Here is an 18,290-nt window from a genome sequence, read left to right on the forward strand (position 1 = left end):
GGGACAGCGTGTAGGCCCAGGGTTCAAGCCCCACAACCGACCAAAAAAAAAAAAAAAGCCAAGTATTTGTAAAGGTCTTTGACCTCTTAAGTTTACAGATTGGAATTCAACCTAGGAAACAAAGCCAGTTGCCAAACACCTGTTCCTAATTTAGAGGAGAGCTATACAACATGACAAAACCCCATTTAGTACACTTTTTGGGGACAGGAGAAGACAGAGTTGAACTCAGGACCTCATGCTTCCTAGGCTAAACCACTTGAGCCACTCTTCCAACTCCTATTATATGTATCTCATGCTTTTTAATCTATCTACTTTAAAATTTTTCGAATTTAAAAATATCATTACAGGCCCCATGAAAATGATGAACCTTCTTAGACTCGAGCATGGTAAAACAAGTTTTTGCCCTTATCTAGTCTATTAGAAAAAGACATGTAATTTTGGTTAATAGGTTAATCAGTGTTACAGATCAAATCTATTGCTAAGGAATATAATTTCTGAGCTGGTAATAAAACCATTTTGATGACCTGACTCATGGCCAGAATTCTAAGACCAGAATTAAAAGCACTAGTCAGGAATTCTGTCCTTTTTACGGTTTCAGAGAAAAACCATGAAGGGGCTTCTAGCTTAGTAAACAATGATCAGACCTTGGCTAATATTCTTCAGCAAATTCAACAGGCCAAAGGATCGAGTTGTACATGATGAGACTCTCACCACTCACTGGTTTTGTGCCAGTTTTCCATAGCCACCTCTTCCAGCATCATAGTCCTTCCGATACTCATCTCGAACCTTAATAGAAAAGAACATAACGCTGCATTAAATTGGCTTAATCTCCCACAACTAACCATGTCAGACATCCGAAGACACATAAGTATTAGGTCCTTAAAATAACTCATTTTAGTGCATTTTGCTTTTGTTCTCAAGTCACAGGTGGGAAACATACTAGGCCACAGAATCACTTGGCACATAATAGGATAAGACACATAATTTACCATATACTATACTCTTCTTCCTGTATTGCTAAGAGCTCCTGTCAGAGCTCTTGCAGGGGGAAAATACTACACAGAAGTTTAATAACAGTTGCAATTGCTTTTAGAAATACACATATTTATGTATTTTGGGTGGAGGCACTGGGATTTGAATTCAAGGCACTGTACTTGTTTTATCAACTTGAGCTACACTCCTAGCTTTTCTGCCTTATTTATGGGAGTAGGGTCCTACATTTTTACCCATGGCAGTAATCCCCCTATTTTTGCCTCCCTCATAGCTGGGATCACAGACATTAGGGCATGAACCACCACGCCTGGCTTAGTAAGATGAGGTCTGTCTCCCCTCCTCTCTTACTTTTTTTGTTGTTGGTTGTGGGCTTGAACTCACAGACTGGGCACTGTCCCTGAGCTCTTTTGCTCAAGGTTGGCTTTATAAAACTTTGAGCCACAGTGCCATTTCTGATTTTTGAGTTGTTTCTTGGAGATAAGAGTCTCACAATGGCCAGGCCAGGCCGGTGGCTCATGCCTGTGTTCCTGGCTACTCAGGAGGCTGAGATCTGAGGACTGTGTTTCAAAGCCAGCCCAGGCGGGAAAGGCTGTGAGACTCTTATCTCCATTTAACGACCAGAAAACCAGAAGTGGAGCTATGGCTCAACGGTAGAGCACTAGCTTTGAGCCAAAGAGCTCAGGGACAGTGCCCAAACCCAGGGCTTAAACCCCACCCCCCCAAAAAAAAAAAAATCTCAAAGAGGCTTTTCTGCCCGGGCTGGCTTTGATCCTCAGAGCTCAACCTCCTGAGTAGCTGGCTAGGTAGGGGTGTAGGTGTGAGCCACGGGTGCCCAGAGGCCTATAACTTTTTGTCTAAAGTGGCCTCAAAAAGTGAACTTCTGTTCTCTACCTCCAGAGTAGTTAGGATTACAGGCATGAGACAAAACACCTGGCCTTCTAAGATAAAACAAAATTATTAGGCACAGTGGCACATGCTTGTAATCCCAACATTCAACACTTGAAAAGCAGAGGCAAAAAGATCTTGAGTTTTGAGACCACCTAGGACTCTTGTAGCAAGTTCCAAGCCATAATGGGATACATGGAACCTGTCTCAAAAAATAAAATCTAATCAGAATTAGTTGGTGGTTTTTGCCTAGGCAAAAGAATAGACAAAAGCTGGAAAACAAAACAAAACAAAAAACCTTGCATTTAAACTAGAACCCCAGACAAAGCTCAGCACAGACACTTCAAAAGACACAAAAGTACTTCAAAATACCTGGCCTCCAGATCGCCCACGTCCATACTGCCTGCCCTCCTTAAAGCCTGCATCCCAATCTGTGCGAATTATCCGGTCATCCAGACGAGTTCCATTGATGTACCGCATAGCATTTTCTGCATCTGCTCTTGAGTAGTATCTTAAGCACAAGTTTATTAAGGAAGCATCATCTAAATGAAGCTCAGTGATTTCAAAACAGCTGGCACAGCATGTTGGGGAAGTTACTCCAGAAACTCTTAGGAAAGGCAATATGACACTTATACAGAGAAACATTGGTGATTATTTCCTGTTTATTCCTGCTAATTGTCTAATTCCATTGTCCTCATTTGTTTCTTTTTTGCTTGGTCGTGGGGCTTGAACTCAGGGCCCGGGTGCTGTCTGAACTCTTATACTCAAGGCTAGTGCTCTACCACTTGGAGCTACAGTGACACTGCCGATTTTGGGTGGTTGCTTGGAGATAAGCATCTCACAGACTTTCCTGCAGGGGCTGGCTCTGAACAGTGATAATCAGATCTCAGCCTCCTGAGTAGCTAGATTACAGGCAAGAGCCACCAGCACCTAATCTGTCCTCATGTTTTGGCTGGCACAACATAAAATGTTTAATTGTGGGTATTGATCACAAATCATACAAATTTTATCCAAGAACTACCTTCATAAAAAGATTTGGCTGGGAATGACAGTGTATGTAATCTCAGCCTTAATGTGCTAAGGCAGATGAAAGGGGGGAACAAACAAGGCCAGCCTGAGCTACATATGGAATTTGTTGCCAGCATGGGCTATAGGCTACAAAGTAAAACCCTATCTCCAAGTGAAAAAAGAGAGAGGACCTGATCCTAGAATGTAACTCAAACTGCTGGATGGTGTAGATCCAATCCTCAATATTCTAAAATGGAGGAAAAAGGGTCATGGTGTATATGGAGTTCCCACACCATTTCTTCTTCTTTTTGGTTGGTCGTGGGGTTTGAGCTCAGGGGCCATTTGCTCAAGGCTAGCACTCTACCACTTGAGCTACAATACCACTTCCAGTTTTCTAGTGGTTAATTGGAGATGAGTCTTATAGACTTTCCTGCCTGAACTGGCTTTGAACTGTGATCCTTAGATCTCAGCCTCCTGAGTAGCTAGGATAACAGGTGTGAGCCACCAGCTATTCCACCGCATTTCATTAGAAAGAAAAATTTGAAGTACTCTCACAGCCAATCACAACCTTGTCTAATCAGATCTACTTAGTATAATTTATTTTTAAAACCTCTTAGGTTTTGGAAGATGCTGGTTTTTTGGTATTTAACTACACAAATAGGGAAATATTTAGTAAAATTTTAGTAAACATCCAGACAATGCCTAGAACATATTAGGCATTCAGAAAGTTTCTGTCTAGCTGGAGAGATTGCTTAAATAGTAAAGTACCTGCCTAGCAAGCTCAAGGCTCCAAGTTCAAACCTCACCACAGGAAGAAATTCTGCTGAATATGTTGGATGCTGAAATAAACACAATAAATGTTCAAAACACAAACAAGGGCTGGGGATATAGCCTAGTGGCAAGAGTGCCTGCCTCGGATACACGAGGCCCTAGGTTCGATTCCCCAGCACCACATATACAGAAAACGGCCAGAAGCGGCGCTGTGGCTCAAGTGGCAGAGTGCTAGCCTTGAGCGGGAAGAAGCCAGGGACAGTGCCCAGGCCCTGAGTCCAAGGCCCAGGACTGGCCAAAAAAAAAAAACAAACAAAAACAAAAACAAAAAAAAACAAACAAAAGCCAGCTGTCCATAGCTGCCTTTCTTTTGGGCACTCATCATGACTGTTGGTCTGCTTATCTACCAGATGGAGCTCATTGTCTTATCCTTTTTTCCCTGTGCCATGTGAACTCTTTTTATGCCACTGCAGTCAGAAGTCAAAACCTGAGAAAGCTTATCTTTTATTGCTTGTTTTATTTTTTTTTTGTTTTGCTTTTTTTGTCAGTCCTGGGGCTTGAACTCAGGACCTGAGCACTGTCCCTGGCTTCCTTTTGCTCAAGGCTAGCACTCTACAACTTGAGCCACAGCGCCACTTCCGGCTTTTTCTATATATGTGGTGCTGAGGAATCGAACCCAGGGATTCATGTATACGAGGTGAGCACTTTACTACTAGGCCATATTCCCAGCTGAGAAAGCTTATCTTACATCTGGAGATACAAGAAGTTTGGTTACCCCCCCCCCCCCCGCCAGCCCAAATCAAGACACCAAAATTTTGTTGCTGAGTGTAGTGGTACTGCTTGTTGATACTGAACTCAGTAGTTTGGGGCCAGCCTAGGCAATACCATACTTGAAGAAAAATATATTTTAAAAACCACAAGTGGAGAGAAAGATGGCGCCGAAAGAATAGGGAGGCACCCCGACTCGCACCAACTGAATAGCGAGCTGGGAACTCCAACACCCAACACCCCATCAAGAACCCAGCAAAACCAGCATCCAGAAGCAGTGGAGAAACGCAGGAAAACAAAAAGGAGCAAAAAAGAAGAACCGAAAACCTACACGGAGCTGGAGATTCACCGGGGCACCCTCCCCCCACCAGCCGACCCTGGCCCAAACAGGGTCAGGCTGGGAAAGGGGAACCCGGCGATCGGCAGACAGGCTGCCAGGAGCGCAGAATTCATATAGCGGGAGACCCCACGGACACAAGGCAGGGTGCGGACCAAGACACACACCGGCAGCGACGAGAAGGTCGGGTCCACACCGGATTCGGACAAGGGAACCCAGCGCGGCAGAAAGAGGGAACCAGGGAAGCCACCACGACACTTCGCCAACCCCTGAAGGGCCAACGGCTGCGTGGTTCACACACACAAAGCAGCAAAAGTGAGTCCCCCATAATCCCTTCCCCCAACGGGAGACCCAAGCCCGAAAAGAAGCTAGATCTCCCTCCCTCCCCCTCCCCACTCCCGAGGGAACAAAGAACCCCCAAATCAGGCGGGAAGCTCCCATCAGGCGCTGGGAAGCCAGTTTAGCAGGGGAAGGGCGGAACAGCCCCAAGCCCCCACAGGTTCCTGAACTGGCAGAACCGGCCCCGTCCCCTTCCCAACGGGCCGGGGACGGCCGGCAGGGCAAGCCCCACCCGAGGCGCCTGGACCTTGCGGACTCTTACAACTAAAATCACAGGCGCTGGTGGGCAATACCAGCCCAGCAGGGTCACCTGAGCCTGATCACGTCCCCCCCTCCCCCGCAGCGGAGGCGAGGTCTGAGGGTGCCAAGCCACACCCGGACAGTCGATCCCACTGGGCCCCACACATACCGCCCCCCCCCCCCCAACGGACTCGCGGGAGGGCGCAAGCACAACCCAACAACCCAGGACTCGCTCTGGGAGGCATATCCCGCTAAAGTGCATGTTGTAGTGGACAACAGCGCACAGGAGGGCTGGGCCCCCGGCGACAGCGCCCGCTCTGGTAGGCATGTACCCTGCACTGGTGGGCGGGGCCACAGCGGCAGCACCTGCTGCCGGAGATACGCCTACACAGGAGGGAGGAAAGAGCTACAAAACAAACCTGAGAAGCCACCCAGATTTCCAGATGCGCAAATCACAAAGAAACATAACTCAGTTCATCAAAGGACAAGCCAACTCGCCAGCTCCAAAAAGCAGCACGACTGAAGAGGAGATGGCGACTAAAAAAGCAAATGAGGCCATGTTAACAGGAATGATCGAAAGCGTCAGAAATGAAATCAGAAAACAATTCCAGGAGTTTAGAGCGGAAATCTGGAAGGACACCCAGGAAGCCAAGAAAGAAATGGAAGCAAAAATGGATACAATGCAAGCCTCATTTAAAGAAATGGAAGCAAAAATGGATACAATGCAAGCCGCCTTTAAAGAAAATCTCCACATCCTGAGAATTGAAATGCATGAAAAAATAGATTTAAAATACAACTCTTTAAAGGAAGAAATTTCCACGATCAGAGCTGATATGACAACCATGAATAGCTAGCTCTCTGACATCCATAAACTCCGCAATTGAAACCATAACACAAAGAGTGGACCATATAGAATCCAGAATCTCTCGCCTGGACGATGAAGCAGCTGACAACAACCAGAAAATGACCACACTCCAAGAAAAGGTGAAGCTTCAGGGAAGATTAATCCAGGAACTAATAGACAAAGACAAGAGATATAATCTGCGCATAATTGGAATAGAAGAAGGAGCCAAATATCAGAACAGAGGGCTTAATCATGTTCTCAATAAAGTTATTGCAGAAAACTTCCCCAATCTCACAGGGGACCCCATCCAGGTAACCGAAGCCTATAGGACACCTGGCAGGCCAGACCCCAGGAAAACCACCCCAAGGCACATAATATTCAAGACTACAGACCTCAAGATTAAAGAGCAAATTCTGAATTCAGCCAAAGCGAAGAAGGAAACTTTTTTCAATGGGAAGAGGATTCGAATAACATCCGACTTATCCACACAAACTTAGCAAGCTCGAAGTGAGTGGAAGAACACCATCCAAGTACTCCAGAATAACAATTTACAACCTCGGATCAAATATCCAGTGAAATTGGAGTTCACATTCGAAGGGAGAACCAGATCTTTCCACACCAAAGAGGAGCTAAAGGAGTATGTGAATAAAAAACCAGCCCTACAGCGAATATTAAGAGGGGAACCCCACCCAACAGAGATCGTAAAAGACACACAGACCGAATCAGAAACTTCAATAGCCAAAGTCCAGCAGAAAGACCAGCTCACTAAAGACAAGAAGGAAAAAAAAAGAGGAAAAAACAGCCCAACAAGAAAATGGAAGGAGCAAAAACACCCTTATCCCTGATCTCTTTAAATATAAATGGCTTAAACTCCCCGATTAAGAGGAGCAGACTGGCAGAATGGATTCGCAAACAAAAAGTTGACATCTGCTGTCTACAACAGACCCACCTTACAGCAAGGGACAAAAACAGGCTTCGAATGAAAGGATGGAGCAAGATCCTCCAAGCACCCACCAAAACGGCAGGTGTAGCCATTCTGATCTCAGACAAGCTGGACTTCTCTTTAAAGTCCACTCAAAAAGACAAAGAAGGACACTACATATTAATACAAGGAAAAATCCAGAATCAAGACATCACGGTGATAAATGTATACTCACCGAACAAAAGAGGCCCGACATATGTCAAGCAAATTCTCACAGAATTACAGAGCAAGATAGACGCAAACACAATCATAGTGGGTGACTATAATACTCCTCTCTCTCCAAGAGACAGATCCAACACTCAGAAGATTAGTAAGGGAGCTGAGGACCTAAATAACACCATTTCCCAAATGGATCTAACAGACCTATATAGAACCTTTCACCCTACAGAGACCCAATACACCTTCTTTTCAGCAGCCCATGGATCATATTCCAAAATAGACCATGTCATAGCCCACACAAAGAACCTCAGCAAATACAAAAGTATTGACGTCATCCCATGTATTATATCTGATCACAGTGGATTAAAGGTAACCCTCAACAGCAAAGGAAACCACAGACACTATACACACTCTTGGAGGCTAAACCCCATGCTGCTATCCAACACTTGGGCCACAGACCAAATTAAAGATGAAATCAACGAATTCATAAGCCACAATGACAATGAAAACACATCACAAAGAAACCTATGGGACACAGCTAAGGCAGTACTGAGGGGCAAGATCATTGCACTCAGCACCCACATTAAAAGAATGGAAGCAGCGCAGGTGAATACCCTCACGATGAAACTAAAACAACTGGAGAAACAAGAAATGACAGAATCTAAAACGACTAGGAGGGGAGAGATCACAAAGATTAAAGAAGAGATAAATCTGATTGAAAATAGAAAGACCATTCAACAAATAAATAAGACTAAAAGCTGGTTCTTTGAGAAAATAAACAAAATTGACAGACCCCTTGCAAGACTCACAAAAAAAAAGAAGAGAAGAGACTCATATACGTAAAATCAGGGACTCCACTGGAAAAATTACAACAAGTACACGTGATATTCAAACAATCATAAGGAGCTATTTCCAAAACCTCTACTCAGCAAAAAACAATAATTTTACAGAAATGGATCAATTCTTACAGAAGTACAAACTGCCCAAACTGAACCAAGAAGAAATAAATCAACTAAATAAACCAATAACTTACGGTGAGATACAGGAGGTAATCAAGAACCTCCCTACTAAGAAAAGCCCAGGCCCAGATGGATTCACCAACGAATTCTACAAAACCTTTAGTGAGGAGCTAATACCAATACTCCTCAAACTCTTCCGCGAAATAGAAACAGAGGGAGAAATCCCAAACTCATTCTATGAAGCTAATATCATACTCATTCCCAAACCAGGCAAAGACCCAACAAAAAAAGAGAACTACAGACCAATATCACTAATGAACACAGACGCAAAGCTCCTCAATAAAATATTAGCTAACAGGATCCAGAAACTGATCAAGAAAATCATACTTCATGACCAAGTAGGCTTCATCCCTCAGTCACAAGGATGGTTCAACATCCGTAAATCAATCAACGTAATTCACCACATAAACAGATCTAAAATTAAGAATTACATTGTTATCTCAGTCGATGCCCAAAAAGCCTTTGACAAAATACAACACCCATACCTATTAAAAGCTTTGGAGAGAACAGGAATAGATGGAACATTCCTCAAAACAATAAAAGCCATATACAACAGACCAACTGCTAATATCATATTAAATGGAGAGAAACTTAAATCATTCCCCCTAAACTCAGGAACAAGACAAGGATGCCCACTCTCCCCACTTCTGTTCAACATAGTACTGGAATCCCTAGCCATAGCAATAAGGCAAGAGGAGGACATCAAAGGGATCCACATCGGCAAGGAAGAAATCAAGTTATCCCTATTCGCAGACGACATGATCTTATATCTGAAGGACCCAAAAAACTCAGTACCCAAACTCCTACACCTAATAAACCAATTTGGCAAAGTAGCAGGATACAAAATCAATCCACAAAAGTCAGCAGCTTTTCTGTACACCAGCAATAGACAAACAGAAAAGGAAATTATGGAAACAATTCCATTTACAGTAGCCAAAAACAGAATAAAGTACCTAGGGATCAACTTAACCAAGGACGTGACGGACCTATTCAATGAAAACTACAAAAATCTAATAAGGGAAATCAAAGAAGACACAAGGAGATGGAAAGACCTCCCATGCTCATGGGTAGGCAGAATCAATATAGTGAAAATGGCCATATTGCCCAAATTGTTATACAAATTCAATGCAATACCTATCAAAATCCCAGCCACATTCTTCACTGAAATAGAGAAACCAATCCATAAATTCATATGGAACAGCAAAAAGCCTAGAATAGCCAAAGCAATTCTAGGCAAAAAAAATAGTGCAGGAGGTATCACCATACCAGACTTCAAGCTCTACTACAAGGCCATCATAACAAAAACAGCATGGTATTGGTATAAAAACAGATCGGAAGACCAGTGGATTAGAATTGAAGACCCAGAAATAAAACCGCACTCTTACAGCCAACTGATATTCGACAAAGGAGCTAAAGACATACAATGGAATAAACATAGCCTCTTCAACTACTGGTGCTAGGAGAACTGGGCAGCCATATGCAGAAAACTCAAAGTAGACCCAAGCCTATCACCATGCACCAAGATCAACTCAAAATGGATCAAGGACCTCAATATCAGACCTGAATCCTTGAAACTACTGAAGGACAGAGTAGGAAAGACACTAGAACTTATAGGCACAGGAAGGAACTTCCTGAATAGAGTCCCAGGGGCACAACAAATAGGGGAAAGACTCAACAAATGGGACTACTACAAATTAAAAAGTTTCTGCACAGCTAAGGTCATAGCCACCAAAATAGAAAGACAGCCAACGATATGGGAAAGGATATTTACCAGCACAGCAACAGACAAAGGCCTGATATCTGTCATCTACAGAGAACTCAAAAAACTAAGCCCCTACTAGCCCAATAAACCTATTAGGAAATGGGCAAAAGAGCTAAAGAGAGACTTCACAAGAGAAGATATAAAAATGGCAAAGAAACACATGAGGAAATGCTCAACATCCTTGCTAGTAAAGGAAATGCAAATAAAAACAACCCTGAGATACCACCTCACCCCAGTTAGAATGGCCTATACTCTGAACTCAGGAAACAACAAATGCTGGAGGGGCTGTGGGAAAGAGGAACCCTTCTCCATTGTTGGTGGGAGTGCAAATTAGTACAACCACTTTGGAGAACAGTATGGAGGTTTCTCAAAAAGCTCAATATAGACCTACCCTATGACCCAGCCATACCACTCCTAGGCATCTATCCTAAACAGCAAAACCCAAGATATCAAAAAGACATTTGTACTTCGATGTTTATCGCGGCACAATTCACAATAGCCAAAATATGGAAACAACCCAGATGCCCCTCCACAGACGAATGGATCCAAAAAATATGGTACTTATACACAATGGAATACTACATAGCGATTAGGAATGGTGAAATATTGTTATTCGCAGGGAAATGGTCAGAACTCGAACAAATAATGTTGAGTGAGACAAGCCTAGAACACAGAAAACAAAGGGGCATGATCTCCCTGATATATGACTGTTAACAAAGGGAGACGGAGAGACAGTAGAGACCAAGTCTGTGAACACTGTATATGTGCTTGATACATTGTATATTGCATATGTATCTACCTGACCTAGACAAGGGATGGAAAAACAGGTTGTAAGATATCACAAGAAATGTACACACTGCCCTACTATGTAACTGCACCCTCTTTGCACAACACCTTGTAAAAAAATTTATGTTCAATTAATAATAAAAATAAAAAAATAAAAAAAATAAAAACCACAAGTGGGGGAATGGGGATATAGCACAGTAGTAGCTTCCTAGTATATATAAGGACCTGAGTTTAAATTCCCAGCACTGGGGGAAAAAAAGAACAAAAAGCAACATGCAGTACATTACCACATACCAATAGGATTACTTCTCAAAATACATTCAATAGGTAACTTCTTCTGAGAAAAGCAGTTAGTGGTTGGAGTGGTGTGGGGTTTTCATTTTCTCTATACCTTTAGGGTAATTTATCTGCCTCTCTACCTCCAATAATGCAGATTGAACTCAGGGCCTTGCCTTTGCTAGGTAAGCATCCTGCCATTTGAGTCACAACTCCTGTCCTGGGCAATATTTTTTTTAACACAAAAGGCACATATTTTGGATAATGGACAGTTGTTTTTCTTAAAATATCAACAATGAACAAAACACGTAATTCAGAATAGAATGTAATTATTACCTGTTTTCCCTAATGTAAGAGTGTAACCATCTAGAAAGAAGAGGTAGAGAGAAGTGTAGGGATGCTAATAAACTAACACTTCAGTTTTCAAAAATAATCACTCACAAATGGAAGCATGGCTAAAGTGGTAGAGCACCAGTCTTAGGTGAAAAAGCCAAATAAGGATGTGAGACCATAAATTCAAGCCCCAGTACCATCACTCTCTCTCTCCCTCTCCCCCTGCTCCACACTTGGATCTACATCTCAGCAGCTTTGACATCTATATTAGACACCCTGGAAGGATACTCTACAAAACAAAATCCACATGCTGTTTTTTTCACTTTATCCAGGCCCATAATGATCTTCTTTATGTCACCACTTTTGCTGAAGAGCTCATAAATTTGTTCTTCAGTTGTATAAAAGGAAAGATTTCCAACGTACAAAGTACAGCTTTTCTTCAGTAGTTTTTCTTGTTCTTCATTGTCCCCCTAAAATTCAGAGACAAGCATTACTACTTAAAACAAACAAACAAAAAACCTCAGCTTAAGCTTGGTATCTCATGCCTATAATCCTAGTTACTCAGGAAGGTGAGATCTGAGGATCATAGTTAAAAGCTAGGCTGGTCAGACATCTCTAAAACACCAGAGCCAGAAACATGGCTCAAGCAGAAAACTGCTAGCCATGATTTTTTTTTTTTTTGGTAAGTCCTGGGGCTTGAATTCAGGACCTGGCCACTGTCCCTGAGCTGATTTTGCTCAAGGCTAGCACTCTACCACTTGAGCCACAGCACCACTTCCAGCTTTTTCTACATATGTAGTACAGAGGAATCGAACCCAGGGCTTCATATATGGGAGGCAAGCACTCTATCACTAAGCCGCAGTCCCAGCCCTGATTTAATTGTTTTAGAAGTGATATACAGCGGTTACCTTTATATTTATCAAGTGATAAGTACTTTCTTTCCTTTTGCTTAGTATCAGCAGTTCCCTGACTCTCTCATTCCCTCCCTCCCATCTCGGCCCATTAATTGATTAGTTCACTTTCATCAATGTCCAGTGCAGCTGATGGGCCCCTGTGCTGTACTTTTTCACCTGCTTTCCACTGATACTGTGCCTTCCTCCCATCTTCCCTCAGATGTGTGCGTGTATACAGCATATATCACATAAGGAATACAGAGCTATCTAAAAACAATAAGAAATTAAGAAGAGGCCTTTGTCTTTGGGGTTCTTTTCAGTATGCATATTATTTTATATACATATGAAGATGTGCTTGGTATTACAATTTGGTGCTTTTCTCTTTTGGTCTCATTGTGTATAGGTATCTTGAGTCCTGTTTGCTTTGTCAGATCTTGTTGCATTTTAAACCTAACATCCACATATTAGGGAGAACATGTGCCATTTCTCTCTCCGATCTTGGCTTACCTCGCTCAACATGATTTGTTCTAGTTCCATCCATTTCCCTGTGAATGCCATTATTTTATCTTTTCTAACAACTGTGTAAAAGTCCATTGTATACTGGTCCCACATTTTTGGATCCATTCATCTGTAGTGGAGCATCTGGGTTGTTTCTATATCTTGGCTATTGTGAACAGTGCAGCAGTGAACACGGGGGTGCAGGTGTCCTTGCCATATCCTGGTTCTTGTTGCTCAGGGTAAATGCCTAGGGGTGTTATGGCTGGTTCGTAGGGTATGTCTATGTTTAGTTTTTTGAGGAACCTCCAGACTGCTTCCAGAGTACTCATATAAGTTTACATTCCCACTAGTAGTGCAGTAGGGTTCCTTTTTTCCACATCCCCACCAACATTTGTTGTTGTATTGGCCATTTTGACTGGGGTAAGGTGGTATCTCAGGGTCTCTTTTTGTTTGTTTTTTGGGTGTTTTGTTTTTGTTTTTGTTTTTTGCCAGTCCTGGGGCTTGAACTCAGGGCCTGAGCACTGTCCCTGGCTTCTTTTTTTTTTGCTCAAGGCTAGCACTCTACCACTTGAGCCACAGCGCCACTTCCAGCTTTTTCTATATATGTGGTGCTGAGGAATCAAACCCACGGCTTCATGTATACAAGGTGAGCACTTTACCACTAGGCCATATTCCCAGCCCCTCAGGGTCATTTTTATTTGTTGGTTTTTTTTGCCAGTCCTGGGGCTTGGACTCAGAGCCTCAGCACTGTCCCTGGCTTCCTTCTGCTCAAGGCTAGCACTCTACCACTAGAGCCACAGCACCCCTTCCGGCCTTTTCTGTTTATGTGGTGCTGAGGGATCAAACCCAGGGCTTCAAGCATGCTAGGCAAGCACTCTACCACTAAGCCACATTCTCAGCCCTCGTTTTTATTGGCTAGCCATGACTTTTTTTTTTGGCCAGTCCTGGGCCTTGGGCTCCGGGCCTGAGCACTGTCCCTGGCTTCTATTTGCTCAAGGCTAGCACTCTGCCACTGAGCCACAGTGCCACTTCTGGCCATTTTCTATATATGTGGTGCTGGGGAATTGAGCCCAGGGCTTCATGTATATGAGGCAAGCACTCTTGCCACTAGGCCATATCCCCAGCCCTAGCCATGACTTTTTTTAAAAAAGACAAACGAGATCAAGATCCAGTATTAGCACCAAAAAAAGGGGGGAGGAGGCTCTTGCTAAAATAATACTGATAAAATATGACAAGCATTAATTCTGATTTGGAAATCCAATTCTCTCATCATCCCAATCCACAAATCCCTTTTTAAAAAGGGAGTGTCCACATTCCATGAAGTGCTTACACACATGCAAACGTGTATGTGTATGCGTGTGCACGCACATGTTCCAGTCCTGGCTCTTGAACCCAGGGTCTGAGCACTATTCCTGAGCTTTTGTGTTCAAGTCTACTGCTTTGAGCCACAGCACCATTTCCAGCTTTTTGGTATTTAATTGGAGATATGAGTGAGTGTTACGGATTTTCCTGCCTGGGTTAGCTTTGAATTATGATCCTCAGACTTCAGCCTCCTAAGTAGCTAGGATTACAGGTGTGAGCCACAAATTCCCAGCCAATCCTTCTTTTGTAAATTAATTTACATTAGTTATACAAAGGGGGTTTTACTGTTACATTTCCACATGTTTATATGATCCTTCTCTAATTGCAAGTTTCAATTCCAAACCCTGACCTAATATCTTAAAAATGCTTTTTTTAATCCTCAGAAGGAAAAAAAAAATCTTCAGAGATAGCATTTCCCTTGTAATAACTCCAATAGAGATCTTGTCAGTCCAACAATGACTTGGATGATCTGCACACTCACATTATTTTTCTCTGTATGTAGGAGAAAGTTTAGTAATTACTAAGAACAAAAGCTCTGACAAATTGAGGGTATGGGTCAAGTTTGCTAGGCAAGCAAAGCCCTGAATTTAATCCCCAGTCAGTAGTGGGCCAGTGGCTCAAGCCTATAATGGTAGTTACTCAGGAGGCTGAGATCTAAGAATCACAGTTTGAAACCAGCCTGGGCAGTAAACGCTGAGACTCATCTCCAATTAATCATCAAAAAGCCAGATGTCAGTCAGGTGCTGGTGGCTCATGCCTGTAATCCTAGCTACTGAGACTCAGATCTGAGGATTGAGGTTCAAAGCCAGCCCAGGCAGGAAAGTCCATAAAACTCTTAACTCCAATTAACCACCAGAAAACTAGAAGTGGAGCTGTGGTTCAGGTGGTATAGTGCTAGCCTTGAGAACAAAGCTGAGGGACAGCACCCAGGCCCTGAGTTCAAGCCCCAGGATGAGCACATACACTCACAAAACTTTCTCTCTCTCTCTCCCACCCCCTCCCCCCACTGTAGGCTGCCACTCTACCACTTGAGCCACAGCTCCACTTCCAGCTTTTTGGTGATTAATTGGAGATAGGAGTCTCATGGACTTTCCAGCCTGGGCTAGCTTGGAACCTTGAGCCTCAGATCTCAATATCCTGAGTAGCTAGGATTACAGGCGTGAGCCACCTCACTCGGCCAGTTTTTGTTTTTGAGATGGGAAGTCTTAGCCGGTGCTGGTGGCTCACACCTATAATCCTAGCTACTCAAGAGGCTGAGATCTGAGGGTTGTGGGTCAAAGTCAATCTGGGCAGAAAAGTCTCCTTGAGACTCATCTCCAATTAGCCACTCAAAAACTAGAAAACCACTCAAAAAATCACGCTATGGCTCAAAGTGGTGGAGCACTAGCCTTGGCCAAAAGAGCTCAGGGACAGCACCGAGGCCCTGAGTTCAAGCCCCTCAACCGGGGGTGGGGGGGTGGGAAGAGACAGGTCTTTTGTGTTGCCCAGGCTAACCTTAAACTTGTGATCTTTTTGCTTCAGCTTCCCAAGTAACTGGCCTATGGGATTATACTACCATGTCTGGCTAGCAGTTTCACTTTTCAGTACCAATCTGTTAAAATTAGGGGCAAGAAGTATCTTTTTCTACTTTTCTTCAATGTGTAAGTACTGTCAAACAGCCTATGACTTAAGACAACTGTGACTTATGTACTTTACTTAAGGGATGATATTAATATGGATTTCATTAAGTATACCAGTAATTCCACAAGACAATAGCTCTTACTATCTAAAGAAAGCTATTGGCTTTAGAGATGAATCCACATTTTTAATCTTGTAATGTGTTTAAATTTAAGATGGCTATGTGGTCTAAAGAGATTAAGAACTTTAAAAATGGAAGCACTGAAAATTATGCTTGGTACATAGTAAGCACTTAAAAACAGTGGAGTTTTGAGCTGGGAATATGGCTTAGTGGTAGAGTGCTTACCTAGCAAGCATGAAGCCCTGGGTTTGATTCCTCAACACCACATAAACAGAAAAGGCCAGAAGTGGGGCTGTGGCTCAAGTGGTAGAGTGCTAGTCTGAGCAAAAAGCAGCTCAGGGACAGTGGTCAGGCCTTGAGTTCAAGCCCCAGGACTAGCAAAAAACAAAACAAAACAAAAAAGAATCTATGGCGTTCACCAGGCACTGGTGGCTCATGCCTGTAATCTTAACTATTCAGGAGGCAGAGATCTGAGAACTACCAGCACAGGCAGGAAACTCCAGTTGACCTTGTGTGTGCTATAACCTTGAGCAAAATAGCTCAGTGCCCAGGCCCTGAGTTCAAGTCCAGGACTGGCACAACACAACAACTAAAAACAAAAAACAACAACCTGTGGAGTTGAAGTGCCAGACTTTGAAGTCAGGCCCCATTTTACCACGTGAACCCCACTTTACCACGCGAACCTGAGATAAGCAGGCCCTGTGAGCAAACCCAGGACAAGCCCATTAGGGCCCAGTCGGTCTAGAACTCTAACCGCTAGGAATGCTTAACTCTGACCACCCCTAGAATGCCTCGAACCCTGAGCCAATCAGATTTGTACCTGTGTCCTAATCTTGCTTGCTTGAACACCTGATTGTTGTAACTTTGTTCTTTGCCTTTATAAACCCTGTGTAATCACAGCTCGTGGCTCCCTCCTAACCTCCGCTGTGTCGGTGGGTAGGACGAGGCCTGAGTTGCAGCTCGCTTAAATAAAGCCTTGCCTTGCTTTTGCATTCCGGAATGTCTGAGTCTCGGTGGTCTTCTTGGTGGTGGTTTCGCGACTTGGCACAACAGAGTGGATTTAAAAGCCTCTTCAATTTGGCCTCGAAAGTAAATCTCCTTTTCCCTCCTCCTAACACGTTTTCCAAGTCCCCAGGTCTACCTTCTCCTATGTTCACTCACTTTCCAAGCCACAAGGGATCTCCCTTTTCTGAATCCTCACTAGTTGCCCCACACTCCATTTATCCTTTATGCTGTGAGTTTTGCTTGTTTCCATTTACCTGCCATCAATCAAGGATTGAGTTCTTTAGAGTACAAAACTTTCCCATTAAGTCTTAGAAGACTTCTATTTGCTTTTACGTACATACATAATCTATTCATGTAATAGCCAGAAGTAGAATTAGAACAGGGCAGTGCTCCATCACTTGATCCAGCCCCTAGCCATGGGAAGTCTTCAGAATAGCACTTAAGTATACTAACTTGGATTGATTGCTGCTTCTCCTCTTCCACCCCTGCCCTTAATGATACAAAACAACAACAACAAAAAACCCTCACCTGTAGTCATTTTCCACAAAACACACTATGGCATAAACTATACGTAAATTTGTCTGGTCTGGAGATATTTGATTCTCAGCACTCCAAATAATTAATGTCCCTCTTCTGATCTCGGCACTGGACACACTCAGAGTGCCTAGCAGGGCTTGTCTCCTCCCTAAGAGTCAGAACTCAAACTTGGGAGCCTCCTGCCCGCGAGTAGGATTTATAGCACCATCCTACAGGAGAAAGACGGGGCTTCCAGTGCCTGGGTCACCTCCACATACCCTGGGGAGTGATCTCCTTCTCACCGCACACTTTTGCCCGTGAAGACAGAGCCACCACTCTTCCCATGGCTCCAGCCTTCTGCACTGGTCTAGGTACTGGCAGTGGAAGCCAGAGAATGAACAAGCCAGTCCCCAACTCCTTATGAGAGAAAGTGCCTTATCCAAACAGTCTTCCGCATCCAGCTGCGGCCTCCCCGTGGGCACCGGGACCCACAACGCGCTTCCCGACGCCAGCAGAGCGGGGACGACACAATGAGATAAGTGTACACCATTTCTCAGAGCTCTGACTCAGGGCTGGCCCCGCTCGCGGCCCGCTGTCCTCACCCGGAAGTGCTGGTCGCGGTACTGGCTGAGCTCCACGTAGGAGTCACTGCTCAGCGCCTTCAGGAGGCCGCCAGACATAGCGCCGAGAGGCGGAGAAGAACGCCACGGCTCGGGAAACACGCTGGCCGCCGAGGCGGAAGCGGAAACCTAGGGCTCAGGCGGTGAGAGGTGGGA

At 43.9% G+C, this 18,290-nt stretch overlaps 1 protein-coding gene across 1 annotated transcript; it reads right to left on the bottom strand.

Moving 5' to 3' along the window:
• Positions 1-306: 306 nt before the first annotated feature.
• Positions 307-18,267, bottom strand: Ncbp2 (nuclear cap binding protein subunit 2). Its single transcript, XM_048346881.1, has 4 exons — positions 18,117-18,267; positions 11,791-11,972; positions 2,251-2,389; positions 307-786 (listed from the first exon to the last, which is right to left on the bottom strand). The coding sequence occupies exons 1-4, from the start codon at positions 18,192-18,194 to the stop codon at positions 715-717; spliced, it is 471 nt and encodes a 156-aa protein (XP_048202838.1). The 5' UTR covers positions 18,195-18,267; the 3' UTR covers positions 307-714.
• Between the last annotated feature and the right edge of the window lie 23 nt (positions 18,268-18,290).

Source organism: Perognathus longimembris, chromosome 5 (genome assembly GCF_023159225.1).
Source record: "Perognathus longimembris pacificus isolate PPM17 chromosome 5, ASM2315922v1, whole genome shotgun sequence".
Classification (NCBI taxonomy): domain Eukaryota; kingdom Metazoa; phylum Chordata; class Mammalia; order Rodentia; family Heteromyidae; genus Perognathus; species Perognathus longimembris.

Bases quoted from the DNA above. Each gene is read 5' to 3' on its own strand.
- Ncbp2 (XM_048346881.1), bottom strand. From the start codon at position 18,194: ATGTCTGGCGGCCTCCTGAAGGCGCTGAGCAGTGACTCCTACGTGGAG. The intron at 11,973-18,116 runs GTGAGGACAGCG...TCTGAATTTTAG, and splicing joins ACCGCGACCAGCACTTCCGG to GGGGACAATGAAGAACAAGA. The intron at 2,390-11,790 runs GTATCCTTCCAG...CTTGTGCTTAAG, and splicing joins TGTGGATTTTGTTTTGTAGA to ATACTACTCAAGAGCAGATG.